The sequence below is a fragment of the Elephas maximus genome, chromosome 4 (assembly GCF_024166365.1).
Source record: "Elephas maximus indicus isolate mEleMax1 chromosome 4, mEleMax1 primary haplotype, whole genome shotgun sequence".
NCBI classification, from domain to species: Eukaryota; Metazoa; Chordata; class Mammalia; order Proboscidea; family Elephantidae; genus Elephas; species Elephas maximus.
This window is the reverse complement of record NC_064822.1, coordinates 175,130,371-175,152,137: the sequence shown is the minus strand read 5'-3', so window position 1 is coordinate 175,152,137 and position 21,767 is coordinate 175,130,371. Positions and strand designations below refer to the sequence as shown.

The following is a 21,767-nucleotide window of genomic DNA, read 5'->3' as shown; positions in this document are numbered from 1 at the left end:
TCCCTCTGGGTGGAACTCGAAACTCCAACCTTTCTGTTAGCAGCTGAGTACATTATTTGTTTAGCACCCTTCTGTTGTTAGCTGCCATCAAGTCAGCCTCAACTCATGGCGACCCATGTGTTACCAAATAGAACTGTTCAATGGGGTTTTCTTGGCTGTAATCTTTACAGAAGCAGATTGCCAGGCCTTGTCTTTCGTGGAGCTGCTAGTGGATTCAAACCACCAACTTTTAGGTTAAAAATTGACTGCAAACTGCTTGCACCGCCCAAGCTCTTTATTCACCCTTGTACAGATATAGTTTAATCTGTTAAAAGCTAATTTTCTGATTCTGAAGGGGGGGAAGATGCACAATGGCTCTCAAACCAGCCCAGGGGAAAAGGAAAGGCACCTGATCTAAATACTCCAGGCTGGGTGTGGGGCCACTGCCCGAAGAGGCAGGAGACGGGCTGCACCCCTGGCAGAGGAGAAAGGCACATTTGTTGGGCAGCAGGTTCCTCAGGTGTGACAGCAGTAGAATGGACTGGGACACGTGCCCTGTCATGCCACAGAGAGAAAAACAAAGGGCTCGCACATTTATCGGGCTAGCAGGGTGTAGTCCGGGTTGCTATGAAGATTCAGTGACGTGCGGCTTAAGTAATTTAAGGCCCACAGGCATCAACTAATTTAAGGGAAAGTCTTGATGACCAAAGGGAGATTGTCTCCTAAACAGATGGCCTTTGTTTGCAGAGTCTAGGGCCGTAAATAGGGGTTTCTAGTTTCTAGTACAATATGATAACCTGGTTTTTGTTTTTGTTTTTTTTCATTTGTGGCCAGCTCTGTCCCATGATCACCAATGAGGTCGAAGCACTAAGTGCTAATCTCAGCATGCTGGAGGGTGAGTCTTAGAAGTGTCTCTTCTGCATGGTTCTCTTCCCACCTTCAGATATTTGTGGTCTCTAGGTTTGCTTTTCAATGCAGTACAGCTCCAGCTCTTCATCACGCTTTATTTACCTTCTGCCAAGTGGTGCCTCAGGAGGGTGCCTGGGGAGGACACGCTCTGTGTATGGGGCATGCTCTCTTCTGCTACTGACCAACTGCAAGTCCAACTTCACATCCGCTGCAGGAGAGGGTGGCTCCTGGGGACTAGATACCAGTCAGGGAATTAAATGCTCATGAGCTTTAATCCCAGCTCTGACGCGAAATCCATCCTCTTCAGAATGATTAATGCCAAGCTGACCAGGTTATTCCCCTGCTCTATCCCCTTCAGTGGTTCCTTGCTGTCTTCATGATCAAGTCCAAAGGCTTTAGCATGGACTACAGACTCACCATGCTCTGGCTCCTCTCTGGGCTACATCTCACACTTTTCCAGCAATCAAGCTGCTTCTCCTGCCCCCCACATCTCCTGCCTTTTCTCTCTGCCTGGCAGAGCTTTCTCTCCCCTCCACTCATTTATTGATTTCACAGATGTTAAATGAGTGCCTATTTCTGTGCCAGTACTGTGGTAAGCCCTGTCCTTCCACTCTCTACCCTTCACCTTTCTCTTGTTCTGTCCACTCCTCTTTATCTTTTAAGATTCAGCTCAGCCATAATTTCTTCCAAGAAATCTTACCTGACAGCCTGCACCCCAAAAAGTCACACCTCCTCTACGTTCGCATGATAAAAGCCGTTGCTGTCGAACGGATTCTGACCCATAGTGACACTCTAGGACAGAGTAGAACTGCCCCATTGGGTTTCCAAGGCAGTAATCTTTACAGGAGCAGACAGCCACCTCTTTCTCCTGATGTTCCCATGATACTTTGGAAGCATCTCTCTCTTTGCACTTCTTCCTCTATGCATTCACCAATGATGTATTGCATACCTATAATAGGCAGGCTCTGTTCTGGGTCTGGAGTCCTGGTGGAACAGTGTGGTTAAGAGCTGGCAGTTGGAGTCCACCAGCCCTTCCTTGGAAACCCTATGGGGCAGCTCTACTCTGTCCTATAAGGTCCTATGAGTCAAAATCGACTTGATGGCAACGGGTTTGGTTTTTTTAGTTTGTTCTAGGTCTGGGGATTCAGCAATAAACCTAGGAGACAAAGATCCCTGCCCTCAAAGCACTAATGGGAGGAGACAGTCAACAAGAAAGATAAATGAGTAATATCCAAGAAGAAAAATAATTGTAAGGAAGGAACTGGGGAGAGGTTTTCTTTTTAGATAGCATGACCAGAAAAGGCACCAGTGAGCAGGTGATGTTAGAGTAAGGACCTGAAGAAAGTAGGGAGTGAGCCTCTCCTAGATCTGCATGGAGAATGTTCCTTCCAGGTAGAGGAACCCACAGTGTATAGACCCAGAAGCAGGGGCATGGTAAGTGCGTTGGGAAGTGGGAGGAGGCCAGTATTGGGAGCAGAGGGAGTGAGGAGGAAGTAGTCAGAGGTGAGATCAGAGAGGGGATGCGGAAAGAGCGTGGTTAGATCTTCGGAGCTCTGAAAAAAACCTATTCCATTGCTGTTGAGTCAATTCTGACTCACAGCGACCCTGTAGGACAGAGTAGAACTGCCCCATAGAGTTTCCAAGGAGCACCTAGTGGATTTGAACTGCTGACCTTTTGGTTAGCAACCGTAGTACTTAACCACTATGCCATCAGGGTTTCCTCAGAGGTCTGTACTTACTGCAAATACTGGCTATTACTCAGTTTGAGTCAGATGGGAAGCCTTTGGAGAGTTCTGAGCAAGGGCTGGCATGATCTGACTTATATTTCAACAAGATCACTATAGCTTCTGTGTTATTAATAGAAGAAGGAGGCAAGGGTAGAGCCACTTAGGAGACTACTGCAGCAATGCAAATGATCAATGATAGCAGCTGGCCTAGGTGGAGTGATGAAGGTGATAAGAAACATTCAGATTCTGGATATACTATAAAGGTAGAGATAGTGGTATTTTCTGACAGATTGAATGTAGCTCATAAGAGGAGTCAGGGATGATGCCAGGTTTTTACCCTGAGCAACTGTAAAATTGGAAGAGTGGAATTAGCATTTACTGAGATGGTGAAGACTAAGAAAAATGGATTTGTTGTAGAACTATCAGGAAATCAGTTTTAGATCTGCACTTACCACACTGTATTATAATGTCCAACTTATATGTTCTGTCTCTTCCATCAGACTACGAGTTCCTTGAGGGCAGGAACTTGGTCCAACTCATCCATGTTTTCAGGCCCAGGCATAGTGCCTAGCCCATACTCTTGTTCTTGACAGTTGTCATGGAGTCAGTTCTGACTCAGGATGACCCCATGCATTGTGGAGCAGAACTTCCCCCATAGCATTTTTTTGGCTATATTCTTAACAGAAACAGAGCAGATCGCCAGGCCTTTTCTTCCACTATGCTATTGGGTGTGTTGCAACGAGGGCTTAGAATTGGTTCCTTCTGGTTCGAACCCCTGCTGAGGATTTGCATTTCTAACAAGTTCCCAGGAGGTTATACATAAGAATCTCCTGGAGATCTTGTTAAAATGTAGATTCTGACTCAGTATATCTGGGGTGGAAATGCGAATTCTCACAAGGAGCTTGTTAGAAATGCAAGTTTTTAACAGGGGTTCGAAGAGGATCCAACCAGTTCAAAGCCCTGGTTCAAACTGCCAACCTTTAAATTAGCAGTCGAGCACAAACTATTTGTGCCATCTAGGGACCTACCAGTTCAATAAATATTGGACTGATGGATGGAGGGAAACACTGATGAGTGAATGCAGATGGATGAAAGAAAATGAATGGATTGCGAAGGGAGGGAAACAGAAAGAAGATATAGTGCGGAAAGAACTAGACAGGGATTCCCATGTCCTAGTTTGCCTTGGAGGAGCCCTAGTTGCGCAAATAGTTAAGCACTCGGCCACTAACCAAAAGATTGGCAGATCAAACCACCCAGCAGCTCCACAGGAGAAAGACTTGACTATCTGCTTCTGTAAAGATTACAACCTAGAAAACCCTATGGGGCAGGTCTACCCTGTCATATGGGGTCACTATGAGTCAGAATTGACTCAACAGCACCTAACAACAATGGTTCATATTGGGCAAATTTCTTTACCTCTGGGTATGTCAGTCTCCTTGCCTGTGAAAGGGCTGCTGTCCTGCTTCCCCCATAGAGTGACAATGGGGGTCCATTGAGGTTGAGATTTGAAAGCAGTTTTAAAACTATAGTGACATAAATCAAACTAAAAAAGAACCAAACCCGCAGCCATGAGTTGATTCTGATTCATAGCAACCCCGTAGGATTTCCGAGGCTGTAAGTCTCTACAGAAGCCAACTGCCACGTCTTTCTCCCGTGGAGCTGCTGGTGGTTTCAAACCGCCGACCTTTAGGTTAGCACTTGATCACTTTAACCACTGTGCCACCAGTTACTCCCGTACCTTAGCAAATCTCTTCACTTCTTCTTGCTTCTCCTCTCGATCAAATAGCAAAAACCAAACATGACATACAAGAAAAGAAAATGCGATACTCAGGTACCTTTCTTTAGAACAGGGAAGAAGTCTTCTTATCGCAGAAGACGTGGTGGTGATCAGGAAAGCAACTCTCCCCCGGCCAAGTTGGAAACCCAAGCACTGCACCACCCCACATACAACCTGTTTCAGACCCTGAGATTCATGCTTCCTGAGAACTCTAAAATCCCTTGCCGGGGAGTCGATTCCAACTCCTGGTGACGCCACATGTGTCAGAGTAGAACTGTACTCCATAGGGCTTTCGATGGCTGATTTTTCAGAAGCAAATTGCCAGGCCTTTCTTCCAATGGGCCTCTAGATGGACTTGAACCTCCAACCTTTTGATTAGCAGCCAAGTGCATTAACCATTTGCACTATTCAGGGACACACATGGGGTCACCATAAGTTGGAATCAACTCAATGGCAACCTTTCGTTTTGTTGTTTTGTTTTGGAGAACTCTACCACTATTCCCTGGTCCCCTTCTGCTCTGCACTAAAAATGATACTAAAAAATTCTCAAATTAGTAGCACTATATGCATGGGAATTTTCTTGGCCTCTCCAATTTAGTGGATTATACTCTGTCTCACACACACACACGTACAATATCTCCTTTTTAAAAGTATTTCTAATTAAAACAGTAAGGCATACTCATTGTAAAAAAAAAAAAAAGTTCTAGCTACATCTATAACATAGAGCTTGAAAGGTTGAAAGTTTCTTATTACACCAGCTCAATATATATGGCTTGGTATTGATAAGGGACTTTGTGCTGATTTTTTTTTTTTAAGAACAGTATATGTTGAGTGTGTGCACACACCTGCACACATGTCTAGGAGAATACTCCAAAGTTTTACTGATGCTTCTCAGAGTAACGTGATTATGAAGGATTTTCACTCTCTTTTGACTTACCTGCTTTTCCTGGGTTTTCCAAAAGTACTTATGGAGGGGAGAATTGTTATTTTAAATACAGGATTAAAAATTACATTACCATGGATAGACCTTATTTATATATTAATACTATACTATGCTTTTACTGAATTTAGACTACCTTTTTCCCTTGGTTGTTTAGTTCTAACCAAGATCAACAACCATACTCTGCTGGATTATTCCCTGATCAATTCTCCAGAAATTACTGAGAATTACATGGACCTGAATTTGAAGGTAACTTTATCATCTCATCCTGATTGTCAATAGTCAGTATTTGGGGACCAATATGTACAAAAGGAAATAAGGAAATAAACACACATGCTCTTCAAATAATTTTGTTTCCTTTCAAGTAATTCCTTCATGTTTATGCTCTTTCTGAAGACTCTGGAACATTCTCTTGATCAGCAAAGCATTATTTGGAAGGCACAACATATGTCTGCCTACTTCACAAGAAGGATCAGGATATCTTTGCATATAGGAATAAGTTCAAGGCTAGAAAACAGCGAGAAGCGTAGTCTGAATGTATTAGAACTTGATACATAAAGAGATTACACACACTAATACTTTTATTCTTAACTCTCAGAGCCATTAGCACATGAAAATGTGTTTGCTGATTCTGACAAAGTGATTAATTGTGTTTATGTTTAGTCTTAGTCCCAAGGCTAATGTTGCTTTTAAAAATGCACGTTGGATTATGTTTCACTCATTCAGAGTCATTCAAATCAGCTAAATATTACACAAGACAACATTTTGCAATAACACCCAAGACTAATGAAAACAGAGTTAGGAACACCACAAAAAAGCTTTAAACCATTTGGAGTCCTGGGTCCTTCTGAGTTTCTGACTCCTCAAGTGCTCAGCAGTCACAGGTTTTGAAGGTCAAGAGTTTGACATCTCTACATGGCACCGTAGGAGCTTTTCAGAACTGGTCCTTTCCAGATAAATGCCCCTACTTTCCTTTCTCAGAGAAATGTACCGACAAAGATTTTCCCACTGGGCTATACCCCAGGGTAGACAGACATGCTCAAATATGCTCAAGAAGTCATCAAAGCTTTTAAACATAGTAACTGGTGAAGAAGACAGAAAACCTGATCATTTTCTCATTCCTATTGAGTATCTGGAATCCCTGGGCCATTCCTGCAAACAGTTAACACGCTCAGCTGCTAATCAAAAGTTTGGAGGTTCGAGTCCACCCAGAAGTACCTCAGAAGATAGACCTAGTGATCTACTTCCAAACGGTCACAGGCATTGAAAACCCTATGGAGCACAGTTCTACTCTGAAACACACAGGGTCATCATGAGTCAGAACTGACTCCACGGGGAACTGGTTTATTTTTGTTGTTGTTGTTTTTACCAAGTTTCTGGAATTTCCGTTGTTCTGACTTGAGAGACTCCACCTTCTTTAATCCTGCACATTTGAGGTTTTACCTGATACATCGCTCTTTCTGTGTTTTCCCACAGGGCACATTCTACCCACTGGAAAACCTTACTGACCCTCCCTTCTCACCAGTTCCATTTACACTTCCTGAACGCAGTGACTCTATGCTGTACGTTGGGATCTCCGACTATTTCTTTAAATCTGCATCCTTTGCTCACTTTACAGCTGGGGCTTTCAATGTCACACTCTCCACAAAGGAGGTGAGTAGAGTGAACAGATGATGGCAATTGGCACTGTTATTTATCCTTTTTATAAGTATCCCATCATAAGACTTCCAGGTCATGGTTTCTGTTTGTGAACTGACATTCCTAGCCGGACAGTGAATTGAGGAATTATGAAGTGAATATTGTTATTAGTTGAGGAGTTGTTTCCAGGTCTGCTAATGTCAGGTTTTTTCGTGATACCTGGAGACTTTTCTAGATTGACCTTAAAGAATGTCAAGATTCCCCCTCTGCCACTTACTACCTGTGACCATGAGCAATTTCAATTAAATTTTCCTTCTCTGTGCCAGTTTCCTCATCTGGCAAAAGGAGATAATAATAGTTCCACACTCATAGAGCTAATACGGGCATTAAAGAGGTTTAAATACATGTAAAGCATGAAGACTAATTTGCTAAATAAGTGTCGCTTATCATTACATTATGCCAACATAAAGATTTCTCCTGATGACTGGATAAACAAAATGTGGTATATACATACAATAAGACATTACTCAGCCATAAAGAGAACTGAAGTCCTGATGCATGCCACATGGATGAACCTTGAAAACATTATGCTGAGTGAAATAAGTCAGATATAAAAGGACAAATACTATATAATCCCACCTATATGAAAAGGGCAAATGTATAGAGACCAAAGCTTATTGGTAGTTGCCAGGGCTGGGAGGAGAAGGAAAGGGGTGTCATTGCGTAAGGGGCACTGAGCTTCTGTTAATGGTGGTGGAATAATTTGGAAACAGATGGTGGTGATGGTTGTACAACATGATGAACATAATCAATGTCCCTGAATTATACATGGAAAAATTGTTGAATTGGCAAATATTCTGTTTTGTATGTATATATATATATATATATATATACATTTTCACACCACATTAAAAAAAAAAACTCTTCTGTTGGCAATTGCGACTGATTTATCCACAGTGACCAGTACTAGTTCAGACACTCACTGATTTCTCTTTGCCATGTGCCTCCTTCTTATAAAGAGAACGCTTTCTCCCACCAGTCAACCAACAACATTTATTGACATCCCTTATAATTCTTCTCACTCTTGTAAAAAAGTCTTGGGGGTGGCATCTGATCTCCTCTAACTTCATGAGGGGGAAGGAGAATCAAGATCAATAGCCCAAGACTGATTCCCATGCGGTGGAAGTCAGACATACCTTCTCTCTCTGCCATCTTTACTAGCTCTGACACCCACTGTTCCTCCTACAGCACTCTCTACTTATCTGCTGAGTTTGATAATTCGTTGCAACAGCCACACAGAACTCACAGACCATACAGGCTCAGGAACACTCAAGGATACAGTTCTTCCATCAGGACAGCCTCTTCCCAGTTGAGCAGACATGTCTCTCCCTGGCCCTAGGGCTCTGCCCAAAAGCGCTCAGCTTTCTCTCTCCTTGGGCCGGGCTGGGAGTTCCACTGCCCCTTGTCCTGCTGCCAGGCCTCTGCTGCCGGGTCTCTCCTGCCACGTCTCTCCTGCCACCACTTCTCAGCATCTTCAGGGTTACAGCTCATTCGCTCTCTCAGTCTCCTGGTTCCAGTAGCTTCTCAGTACAGGGATCCCAGGCCCAAAGAATGCTCTGGCTCCCGGCTATTCTTCCCTAGTGGTGGTAGGGTTCTCCTCCTTTCCTGCCTCTGGTATGGCTAATTTCAAGCGCAGAGGGATGGCAAAACTGACCGACCCCTTTGGTGGGCTACAATTGCCCTATCAGACAGTCCCGCCCCGTCACTTGGATGGAAGTCACAAGACCGTGGCTAGAAAGGTCTCACACGAAAGTGATCTATCACACCTCAGCTCTATTGGTTTCACTTATACGAGTAGTTATAAACCATATGTTCAACGTTCTAAGTGTGGTAGCACCAGCTACCTTGCAGTGGTGATGATTAGACACTTCTAACTTCCCAGTTGAAACCCATTCATCTGTGAAGGTAAATTACTTAAGCATCGTGTACCTCAATAATATCTAAAAATGAGGACAGTAATACAAGGCTTATTGTTAATAACTGTAAAATGTTTATATACATGGATGATACGTATATGAGATACACAGTGTTCCCAAGGTTAACAGACACTTACTGAAAAGGAAGTAACTTCCTATGTGACCTTGAAGAAGTCACTTTACTTCTCTGGGTCTCAGATGTCCTATAGTTGTGCTATAGGATGATAGGTTGCCTTCAAATACTAAACATTTTGTGGTACAACAGCTTCATAATTTATAAAATTATAGGGAACACTTCATTTTCACTATAAAACAAAGTCAGGTAAAAAAATCTTACACTAATATGATGATCCTTTTTTTCCAGATTTCCAATCATTTAGTTCAAAACTCCCAAGGTTTTGGCAACATGCTGTCCCGGGTGAGTGCTAAGGGTTTGACTCCTTGGTACTAAATTTGGTTTCATTACAGGTATTTCCAAAAGACTTGTAGGTTCTTTATATCCCTTTTTGGTCCAAGCATGAGTCCATCTTTATATTCTTAAGAGTTTTTTTTCTTTTTTCTTTTAATCAAATATCTATAACTATTCACTGAGCAGTACAAGTTACTCACCAGGGCATTGAAAGTTCACAAAATAAATCATCTGTTTTACCTGCATGGTTCTACCACTTTTGAAATAATTAGTTTAAACAGAAAGTGAAGGACTAGTTTCCATCTTTCGTGACTTTGGTAAAACCAAAAAGCAGCTATTAATATTCTGCCTTCATTGCATATTATGCCTTAGCATAGCTAAGTTTTGGACATAATGTACCGAGAGGCACAGGCTTTGCCTTCGAGGACAACAGATATTTGTGCTGCATCTTGATTTGAGAGTCAGACAGACCTGACTGAATTCCAGTTCTACAACTTTCGTGCCTGGAACCTTGAGAAAATTACTTAACCTCTCCAAGACTCACTTTCTTCTGTTGCAAAACAGAGATACTGAGAGCACCTGCCTCACAGGGAGTTTGTGCAGATTAAGTGAGCTAAGGCATAAAGGCCTGGTGTGGTGCCTGGCATGCAGTATATGTTCAGTAAATGTCAGCTGTTATTATTGGGGGGTTTGTGTGTATTATTGTTATTATTATTATTATTAAAGAGCTTTTTTGTCTATTCTAACTCCAAGTAATAGTTCTTATTCTCCATGATGTAAAATTTAGTTACCAAGTGTCACCCCAAATTTATGTCTTCCTCCATCAACTCACAGCTCCTGATTCTTGTTTTCTTTCCCGGGATGGGCAGATTGCAGAGATCTACATCTTGTCCCAGCCCTTCATGGTCCAGATCATGGCAACAGAGCCTCCTGTGATCAATTTACAACCGGGTAATTTCACCTTGGATATCCCTGCCTCCATCATGGTGCTCACCCAACCCAAGAACTCAACTGTTGAAACCATCGTTTCCATGGACTTTGTAAGTAGGTGGAGCTAAGAGGGCAATCTGTTCCTGCCCTGGACCATTGACTGACCAGCAGCTTCCAACTGCTTGGAGGGGTGGGGGATGATACATGAGTTAAAAGTGAGAAGGGCAGTTTGAGGATGGAGGATAGGAAGCCAATACCCCTACCCCCATGTTGTTGTTGTTGTTAGGTGTCATTGAGTTGATTTTGACTCGTAGCGACTCCGTGTGACAGAGTAGAACTACCCAATAGGGTTTTTCCAGTCTGTAACCCTATGGGGTGGGGCAGTTCTACTCTCTCCTGTACGGTCACTGTGAGTTAGAATTTGACTCAACGGCAGTGGGTTTTTAAGCTTTACAGGAGTAGATCGCCAGGTCTTTCTCCGTCAAAGCTGCTGGGTGGGTTCGAACCACAAACCTTTTGATTAGCAGCTGAGTATTTAACTATTGTGCCACCAGGGCTCCCTCACACCCCCATATGTTGTAAAATATCTCTCTCACCCTTCTCCCCTTCCTATATGCCCTTCCCACTGCTCTCATTACATTGATAGCTTGAAATGAGTCAACCAAGGTGGAACTCAAGTTTATTTGAGCCAATGAAGGCCAAGTGCAATTTGATAGAAGGATATTAATATGATGAATCTAAGCAAAATGTCTTTCTCTCTCTCATACACACACACAGAGTACATGGAAAAAAGAGATTAGGAATAAAGAAAAAATCATTTAAAGGAAATTCTCAAACAAAAATCTTCAGTTAGTTTTCTTGCCTGCAAGACAGCATTTTTTTTTCTTTTTTTTTAAATTGTGCCTTAAGTGAAAGTTTACAAATCAAGTCAGTCTCTCATATAAAAATTTACATATACCTTGCTATGTACTCCTAGTTGCTCTCCTCCTAATGAGACAGCACACTCCTTCTCTCCACATCCTATTCTGCGTGTCCATTCAGCCACCTCCTGTACCCCTCTGCCTTCTCATTACCCCTCCAGACAGGAGCTGCCCACATAGTCTCATGTGTCTTACTTGAGCCAAGTATCATTTTCTATCTTATAGTCCAGTCCAATCCCTGTCAGAAGGTCTGGGGACCATGACCTCCAAGGTCCTTCTAGTCTCAGTCAGACCATTAAGTCTGGTCTTTTTACCAGAACTTGAGGTCTGCATCCTACTGCTCTCCTGCTCCATCAGGGATTCTCTGTTGTGTTCCCTGTCAGGGCAGTCATCGGTTATAGCCAGGCACCACCTAGCTCTTCTGATCTCAGGCTGATGTAGTCTCTGATTTATGTGGCCCTTTCTGTCTCTTGGGCTCATAATTACCTTGTGTCTTTGGTGTTGTTCATTCTCTTTTGCTCCAGGTGGATTGAGACCAATTGATGCATCTTAGATGGCCGCTTGGTAGCGTTTAAGACTCCAGACACCACTCACCAAAGTGGGATGCAGAATGTTTTCTTAATAGATTGTATTATGCCAATTGACCTAGATGTGCAAGACAGCATTTTTAGAGCTATTTCTTTCCAGTATTTCTCAGAATGGGAAGGAAAGTGGGGCATATGATGTTTCCACTATAAAACCAAGCCAAACCCATTGCCATCAAGTCAATTCCAATTTCCAAGGAGCAGCTGGTGGATTTGAACTGCCAACCTTTTGGTTAGCTGACGAGGTCTTAACCACTGCACCACCAAGGCTCCAATTTGTGGCCAAAAATGGACAGATTCATTCCTCTTAGTAGTGAACGCTTTTGTTGTCTGCAGGTTGCTAGTACCAGTGTCGGCCTGGTGATTTTGGGACAAAGACTGGTCTGCTCCTTATCCCTGAACAGGTAAGATTAATTGACTTTGACTGTTAGAAACCTTAGTAATAAGTAAGTCAACAAGCCCCCGGAGACAAAGCCAACTTTAAGAAAATAAGTGATAGTAGTATTGTCTAGGACGTGAATCACTGAAGTACTCCCGTAGTAGACCAGATAATTTCAAAGTGTGAACTTAGCTAAGGATTGTGTTGTGGAGTATTTATTTTCTTCTCCCATTAACGTACTTTTAAATAAAATGGGGAACAAAATAATTATAAATATAACTGTATAAGATAAATGTGCATTCTAATGGTGCAACAATATAAACTAAAGTTCTTCTTTAACAAATTCAGAAAGCATGCTGTTGAGGAAAGAGTATAAAGCTTTAGAATCAAAGGACCCAAATTTCAAGTCCCTGCTCACTGGCTGTAACCATGATCAAGTCTGTTAACCACCTCGAGCCTCAGTTTCTTACCTGTAAAATAATGCAGTTGGAATGGATCATCTCTAAGGAGGCTTCAGTCTCTGATACCCTGGTCCCATTACTAGAACACAGAGTTTAACAAGACCCTGCCCCATGGCCTCAATGGCTCCCAAATGTAAGCCCTTCGGTGGGAAAGGATTCGAGCAGGTCAAATACAACAAATTCCTGAACATTAATTGCCATTCAGAAGAACCATCTTCAAGGCCCATTTTCCACAGCCCTATAAAGCTGACAGTTGAAGCCATGACTCTGGGGAGAGAATATACAGAAAGATCAGATGGACCAGACTCAATCTAGCAAAAGAAAAAGAGACATCACTAACATATATCCACACACATAACAAACCACATAGAGGGACAGTTACAGAGGCTTCCTAGACATATCCAAATAACTTGTGTGTTTGGTTTATTGGGTTTAAGGGCTTGAGACCAGAGTCTTGGGAGACAGCTTATTCAACTGTCAAAACATAGCTCACAAGATAATGTTCTACATCCTAATTTGCTAAGTAGAGTCTAGGGTCTTAAAAGCTGGAAAGCAACCATCTAAAATACGACTATTGGTCTCTACTCTCAAGGATCAAAAGAGAATGAGGGGAGGGCCAAGATGGCGGAGTCAGTCAGATGCTTCCAGTGGTCTTTCTTACAAAAGAAAACGAAGGAAATCAAAGGCTCAAAGAAGAAACTAATCCACAGGATTAATAGCCCACACAAACCACAGCCTCTTCTAACCTGAGAGAGGCACTAGATGATGCCCTGCTACAACTACCAACTGTTCTGACCAGGGACACAATAGAAAGCTCCAAATAGAATGGGAAAAAAAAATGTAGAACAGTAGCGACTAGAGGAATCCCTGAGACTATCTTCCTAAGATAACCTTTGAACGTGAAATTGAAGCTATTTCTATAAGCATTTTTCAGCCAAATAATAGATACTATTATAAAATAATATCTATTATAGCATCTGGTAATAGATGCTATTATAAAATAAGTAGAGGTCAGTGAAAAAGAAGACACTTGGTGAGATGAATTGACACAGTGGCTGCAACAATGGGCTCAAGCATAGCAACAATTGTAAGGATGGCGCGGGACTGGGCAGTGTTTCATTCTGTTGTGCATAGGGCTGCTATGAGTCTGAACCGACTTGATGGCACCTAACAACAACATAATAAAATAAACACGCTATCACCCATGAGTCATGTGCTCCCTTAAACAATGAACTATATGAGACCAAACGGCCAACATTTACCCAAAAGCAAAGGTGAGAACGCAGGGTGGGGAAGGGAGGCTGGATCAATGGAAACAGAACAGAATGGGAATAATGAAAATGCTGACACATTATAAAAACTGTAACCAACGGCTCAGAACAGTTTGTATAAAAATTGTTAAAGGGGAACCTAATTTGCTGTGTAAGCTTTCACCTAAAATACAATAAAATATTATTTAAAAAAGAAGAAGAGGAAGCAATAAAACAAAGAAAGCAGAGTCTGAACAGGAAACTGACAGGAGGAAAAAGTTATTCTAACGCTACAAGTCAGTGTGATGGTTATGAAGACTTTTACAGAAACTTAGGAATGTTTCCAATGAAACTATGTTAAATGGAAAAAGCAGAATACAAAACTGCATGAACATGACAGTGGTCAGCTGTGGAAAATAGTTGCAGCTGGACAAGGAATTGAATCGCACAAACAAAAAGAGTTGTGTTAGTATACAGTGGGTTTTTTTTTTAATTCTTTAAAATGTTCTTTGTAAATATATTCTTTTACCAGTAAGAGGAACAAAATCAAAAAAAGGTTTTCCAGAGAGAAAAAGCTTCAAGAAAGCATTACTCAACTTTACCCAGCCCTTCAAAGCAGGGCCAACTTCTCCATTAGGCTCAGTGGGCTCAGAGCCTAGGGCCCACGATACTTTAAGAACCCATGAAAAAGTTTTAATATCTTTTAAAATAAGGGAAAAAAAAATCAATACAATCCAGACTCTTTATACCAGTAACGAGTTGCCATCAATTCAAGCCTGACTCATAGTGACGTCATGTATGTCAGAGTAAAACTGTGCTCCGTAAGATTTTCAATGGCCAATTTTTCCAAAGTAGATGGCCAGGCCTTTTTTCAGAGGTGCCTGTGGGTGGACTCAAACCTCCAACCTTTCAGTTAGCAGCTGCACATGTTAACCATTTGCACAACCCAGAGACTCCTTTATAATCATAAAATACCATTCTCAGTATTTTTTATAGGGGAAGGGCCTCCAAAGGCAAAAGTGTCTCAAGCCATCAAAGTCATAATGTGGCCCTAAATTGTGTATGGCCCCAGGAGATCAAAGCTCACAAAAGTGTGGACCATTGACGGATGATCTTTGAGATCACAGTTCTAATGGAGTTGAGAGGATGGACGCCAGAGAGCAGGAGCATGAGGGGCAAGGAACTGGCGCCATTGGAGGTAGCACAGGAGAGGAAGGAGAGAATTTAGATTGCAGTTTGCCTGAGCACCAGGACTGTGAGTACAGGGAGACCTCAGCCTGTTTGGATGCTGGGGAGAAAGGGTCAGTCGGCAAGGAAAGGCCGGAAATCTAGAGTGATGGGGACAGAGTGGGGACGGGCTGACAACTGAGGCAGCAAGCTTCTAGAGGAGCTACGTCTGGATTTGAACAGATATCTGATTAACTGGCAAGATCCAAGGAAAGGGTTTCATAATGACAGGATTTCAGGACTGTATCAGACAGGTCTTTGATGTTGGCTGCTGTCAACTCGGTCCTGACTCATGGAGACCCCACGCACAACAAAACGACATGCTCCCAGGTCCTGCACCACTATCCCCATGATCAGTTGTGATCGGACGGCTGTGACCCATGGGTTTTCCACTGGCTGATGTTCAGAAGTAAACCGCCAGGCCTTCCTTCCCAGCCCATCATAGCCTAGAAGCTCCACCGGAAGCTGTTCAGCATCATAGCAAGACACAAGCCTCCACTGACAGACAAGTGGCAGCGGAGCATGAAGTGTATTGATCGAAATGGAACCCGGGTCTCCCGCGTGGAGGGCAAGAACACTACCAGCAAAGCACCAGTGACCTCAGGCAGGGAGCAGAGAGACCAGGCTCACCTTGACCCTCATCGCTAATGTTCCTGCTAGTAAGAAACGGCACATTCAGTGGGTATTATGTGAGAGTAACTGAAAAAAACTGATTTTAATCTGCTAAATTCACACCATCCTAAGGAATGTGTGAATCCGTTCTCCAGTTTCCTGCTGTCCACAAGCATGCTGAGCACTAACCTGGCGAGCACTAACCCTGAACTAGGACGCCTGCCCTTCTGCTGGCTCCCCGCTCCCATTGGTCTCCTTTAGATCTGTGTGCTGGGGAGGCTCCCTGTGCCCCCAGTGCCTGAGTGGAGCCTGAGCACAACCAGCTACGTAATTAGCAAAGTCAAAAGGCAGGCCCCTTGCTCAGATATTAAGAATTTCAAGATGGCAACAGCAGAGCATTTAATGGGGCACGGGGCCCTTCTGAGCACAGGTCCCTGAGTCTGAGGGTGTCTCCTGCACTAGGTACTATACTACAAAACTCAGGCAGTGATCCGACTGGGAGCAAGGCAGTGGTCCGTGTGTCACCCAGGCCTAAAGCGGCCAAATCAAGAGTCAAGAGTGTGCGAAGGAGCCACAGAGGCTGTGCCAAGCAGAGGCCTCAGGCCTTGGCAGCAAGAGCAGCAGCCCTCTCGCCCACACAGGCTGTCCTAGCCAGCTGCCCCAGCCAGCTCTTCAAGTGCTCGGCTCCCCAGGAGCTGCATTTCAGGATGAGCTGGTCTTGTCTCAGGTGATGTCACAGAGACACAGGAGGAAAGGGTATAAAGTGGGTGGGGAGCAATGGAACGTCCCTGAAAGGAAGTGGAGACATAGGGGCTCTGGGTCTCTGAAATGGACTCTTAGAACCCACGGCCTTTTCATTCTACCTGAATACATCTCTTCCTGGGGCTGCTCAGGGCTGCCTCCATAGAAATGAGAGGCCAGACTCAGAGGCAGTTCAGTGCAGTGGGGTGAGAGGGGTGATAGAGTCAGACTAGCTGGGTTCAGATCCCAGGTCTGCCATTTGTTCCCCATGGGGTCTTAACTTAGGCAAGTTACTTAACTTCTCTGGGCCTCCATTTCCTCACCTATAAGATAAAGATTTAACAAAACCTACTTCAGGGGGTCGTTGTGAAGAATATGTGAATTAGTATATGTAAAGTTTATGTTAAGTGTTCAATGAATGGTTTGCTATTACTATTATTTGAAAGTCAGGAATGGCCTCAGCCCGAAAAAGGAGGGGGTCATTTCAAGAGTCCCCACATTCAGAAGACACCTCATTCCTCTGTCACCTACCCAGCGATGCCTATGAGAGCAATAGCCTTTTGTTCTACAATTATTACTACTCTTTATTATTAGCTTTGGAGTCCCTGAGTGGTGCAAACAGTTAAAACATGCTCAGCTATTATCCAAAGGCCAGAAGTTTGAATTCACCCAGAGGCACTTCAGAAGGAAGGCCTGGTGATCTACTTCTTAAAAACCAGCTGTTTCCAAGAGACAGAAAAGACCACCTAAGCCAGAGTCTTCATCAGCCTGAGAGAAGAACAACTAGATGGTGCCCAGCTACCACCAATGACTGCCCTGACAGGGAACACAACAGAGAATCCCTGATGGAGCAGGAGAGCAGTGGGGTGCAGAATTCAAACTGCAGTAAAAAGACCAGACTTAATTGTCTGACTGAGACTGGAGGGACCTCAGAAGACATGGCCCCCAGGCTCTCTGTTAGCCCAGAACTGAAATCATTCCCAAAACCAACTCTTCAGACAAAGATTGGACTGGACTATAAGGCATAAAATGATACTCCTGAAGAGAGTGCTTCTTAGCTCAAATAGATACGTGAGACGAAATGGGCAGCTCCTGTCCAGAGATGAGATGAAAAGCAAAAAGGGACAGGAGCTGGTTGAATGGACCCAGGAAATCCAGGGTAGAAAGGAGGAGTGTGCTGTCACATTATAGGGAGAGCAACTAGGGTCACATAACAATGTGTGTATAAATTTTTATATGAGAAACTAACTTAACTGTAAACTTTCACTTAAAGCACAATTAAAAAAAAAAACACAGCCATTGAAAACCCTATGGAGCACAGTCTACTCTGACACACATGGGGTTGCCATGAGTTGGAATCAACTTGACTGTAACTGGAAACTGGTTATTATTGAGCCTGTACTCTCTACCAGGTCTTGTGCCAAGCACTTTCCATATATTACTTTCTTTTAAATATTATAATGCCATATCCCCAGGATTTGGCTCAGTACTTAACAATCCTGGAGGTAGGTACCATTATCCCTGTGGTTTATAGATGTAAAATAACTTACTCAAAGCCACAGAGCTATTGAACGATGGCACCAGAATTCGAACCTTGGTGAGTCTGTTTCCAAAGCCATGAGTGTCTCCTCATTTCGTTATGCCACCTTTTGATATAGTGAAGGGTTAAGACCTAGAAAATAAGACTTAGACCTGAGACATAGACATCAAGTAGCCTGGCCTCGAAGAAGAAACTGACGAGCATGGAGCCGTGCTAAATTCAAGCTGACTGGCAGCACGTCCTTTCTCAAGATTGAATCTTCCATGACTCAAACAGACACTTGTTCTCCAATATTCATTGCAGCACTTTTCACAATAGCCAAAAGGTGGAAACAATCTAAATGTCCAACAACAGATGAATGGATAAATAAAATGTGGTACATACATACAATGGATTATTACTCAGCCATAAAGAGAAATGAAGTCCTGACACATCCTATGACATGGATGACCCTTGAAAACATCACACTGAGAGAAGAAAGTCACTCACAAAAGGACAAATACTGTATGACCCCACTTATATGAAATACCTAGGATAGGCAAATGTATAGAGGCCAGGGTTTGGGAGCAGGGAAAGGGGGGAGTCATTGTTTAGGAAGTGGTGAGTATCTGTTAATGGTGACAGGAAATTTGGCAATGGATATGGGTGATGATCGTGTAGCATGATTAATGTAACCAATGTCACTGAATTGTACATGTAAAAAATGTTGAATTGGCAAACGTTGTCCCATATATATTTTGACTACAATAAGTGTGTGTGTGTGTGTATTAAGTCTTGATACCAAAACCCATTGCTGTCCAGTCAATTCTGACTCACAGCGACCCTTTTTAGTTAGCAGCTGTAGCTCTTAACCACTATGCCACCAGTGTTTCCGAAGTCTTGATAGAAAAGAGAAAAGACACCAGCAATGGGTGTCTTGAAATAGAAAAAGCACACAGCCCTTTTCTCATTGTCTTAAGGAACAGAGTGGAGGAAAAGATAAAGAAAGCAAAACTAGAAGTCTTAATAATAAACTTGGCCTCTTTGGGTAAATCTAAAAAGGACAGGCTCTGAAGTCTGGCACATCTAGGTTTGAATTCTCCCTCAGCCATTTGCTACCCGTGTGTCCTTGAGCAACTTACTTAACCCCTCTAAGTTTCAATTTCCTCATCAGCAAAACAGAGTACTTCTCCATAGGGTTGATGTTTGGGTAGATGAGATTAGGTACGTAAAGCACGTAGCGCAATGCCCAGCATGTAGTTGGTGCTCAAAAAATATTTGTTACTACTCTTAGTAGTATTTCATTCTCTTTTTCCATCTGAGGATCAAAGTTTGACCAAAATAAAAGGAAAAAAATTGATCCCAAGAGACCTGACAAGTCAGAGTGATCTCAAAAGCTGTAGAGTTGGCCCTCGAGATGATAAACTAGATTCTTATTGTGCCATTTAAAGTTGAGACTTTTGTTCCAAGCACAGGTAATCCCACTATGAGTTGGTCCACACAGTAGAAATTTTTTTTGAGATTAATTCAGAGGCCAAGTTAGACAACACTTTTCCTTTCTTGGTTCTCATCCAGCTGACTTAATTCTAACCTTCTGTTTTTTAATTGTGTGCAAAGCTCCAGGCAATAAAATGCACACCATTGCTGAACCATTTAGAAGTTTGGAACATCATTTAACATTGCCATAATTGAGGTTTTGGACGCTCCCAAACTGCACTCCACCCCACTGTCATAAACATGCATGCTCACAAGCCCTGCAACACAGAGAATGCAAATACATCTGACCTCACGCAGATGGAATCACTACCTAACTCTACTCCTCATAGCAGAGGCAGATAAACATTTCCCAAAGTGAGCCATCCGGAGAGAAACTTGGAAAGGAGAACAGGTTTGGGCAGAACGAAATCACGGTTTCTACTGGAGCCATGCTTTGGCAGCCAAGTCAGCAGAGCTGGAGCTTGGCACCTGGACTGGCCTCCCCTCCACCCTTTCTTTGAGCTACTGTGGAAGCCAGGCCACAGGAATTCTCCAAGTGGGGTGATCACCATTGGAAGAGGAAACCCCTAATGGATCCTTCTCCCAAACTCATCGGGGGAATTTATATACTGCATGAGGCATTGAGGTTAAAACGATGGGGGACTCTTTCTCATAAAGAGGGTCCTTTAATACTGGGATGGTTCATCACTTTCCTCCCCTCCAAACCTTTCATCATTAGATTAAGCTGTTCATTTCTAGGTCCTACCTTTTAAGCGAGCCAACCTTATCTCCCACAGCTTCCTAAAATGGACATTCTGCTTGAGAGTGGCTCATCCCCAAAGTGACCCCAATTCCAAGCAACTCTCTCCCACCCATCTCTTTTATCCATCCATTTATTCCTGTATCCAGTCAATGAGAATTTATTGAGCACCTTTTACGTGCCACGCACTGTTCTTGATACAGAGAGTAGAGAGAATAGTTCCTACCTTCCAGGTCAACAGCCTAGGGGGGGAAACACTCAGATTACTGGGCAATTATAATACTAGATGCTAAGGGATATAGTGGTTGAAATGTGTACCTAGTGCTTCTTTCAAGGGGCAATTTATTTTTCCCCAAGATATCCTCCGTATCATTCACACACACACATCCCCACACACACACTCTCACATGCGCCTACTCACACTCACACACAAACACACATTCATGCATACACATTCACACACTAAACACACACTCCCATACTCACATGCCCACACTCACACACACACACGCACAGTCACTCACACACTCACATACTACTCCAGCCCACCCTAGTTTCTTCACCTTTTCAGAATTCCAGGAGCAAGCCTATGTGGTGTGTAACAAGTGTGTAGCACCTGAACACACACTGTTGGTATTGTTCTCTGATTATTTCCTGTATGTATAACTCTTGTCCATCGCTCATAAATATAAACTAAATTCTTCACATTGCCTGGCACATTACGGAGCATAGAGTGCACACCTGGAAAACTTCCCGGCCTGCCCGTCTGTTCTCTGCACTGCAGCCAGAGTGAGCTTTACAAAAGACAGCCATCATCTCCCTTCCTGAAAACCCTCAATAGAGTCCTTGCTCTTAGGATAAAGATCAAAATCCTAATGTGGTATGAGAGACCCTGCCTGGTCAACCCCAGTCTGCCTTTCTAGCAACAGCGTACGCCTTCTCCCCCTAGGTCTTTGCTCCCTCCATGGGACCTTTGCAACCTCTGTCTGGACCCCTCCTCTCTTCCTTCCCCTTTTTTCCTTTTAATCCCTACTCATTCTTCATATGTCAGCTCGAGGATCCCTTCTTTGGGAAACCTTCCTGTGCCCTCCAAATTAGGTCAGGTTCCTTTGTCATTAGCCTCAATGAACTTACTTCTTTCTTTCAGAGCATTTATCTCAAGTTGTAGTTATACTTTCATTAGCAGGACTCTGTTATCAATCTCTGCCTCCCCACTAGGCTGTAAGCAACAAGAGAGCAGTGAGTGTGTCTGGTTTTGCTCACAATCGTATCTCCAGCACCTGTCACAACACTGACACAGGTGTTCAATAGATTATTTGCTGGATGGGATCAACGAATGAATGAACAAACACCAAGTGTCTAGAATGTGCCTTGCACTGTTCTCAGTCCTGGGAATACAAAGATGATTAATACTGCACCCCTACCCTTGAGGAGTTCACAGTCAGGGGGCAGAGAGATAAACAATTATCATGGTGGGATTTATTTGCAGTGTCCGCCATGGTCACTAGGTTGGAGGAGTGGCAACGTTAGCGTCTGTGTTCTGATCGGCTTTA

The 21,767-nt window shown here is 43.2% G+C and overlaps 1 protein-coding gene across 1 annotated transcript in view; it reads left to right on the top strand.

Moving 5' to 3' along the window:
- BPIFC (BPI fold containing family C) overlaps window positions 1–21,767 on the top strand; it is a 65,487-nt gene that overhangs the window by 27,065 nt on the left and 16,655 nt on the right. The window contains exons 8-13 of the mRNA XM_049884278.1: window positions 814–874; window positions 5,490–5,581; window positions 6,809–6,985; window positions 9,311–9,364; window positions 10,225–10,395; window positions 12,126–12,193. Coding sequence (XP_049740235.1) covers window positions 814–874; window positions 5,490–5,581; window positions 6,809–6,985; window positions 9,311–9,364; window positions 10,225–10,395; window positions 12,126–12,193 — 623 coding nt within the window. The remainder of the gene's footprint in view (window positions 1–813; window positions 875–5,489; window positions 5,582–6,808; window positions 6,986–9,310; window positions 9,365–10,224; window positions 10,396–12,125; window positions 12,194–21,767) is intronic.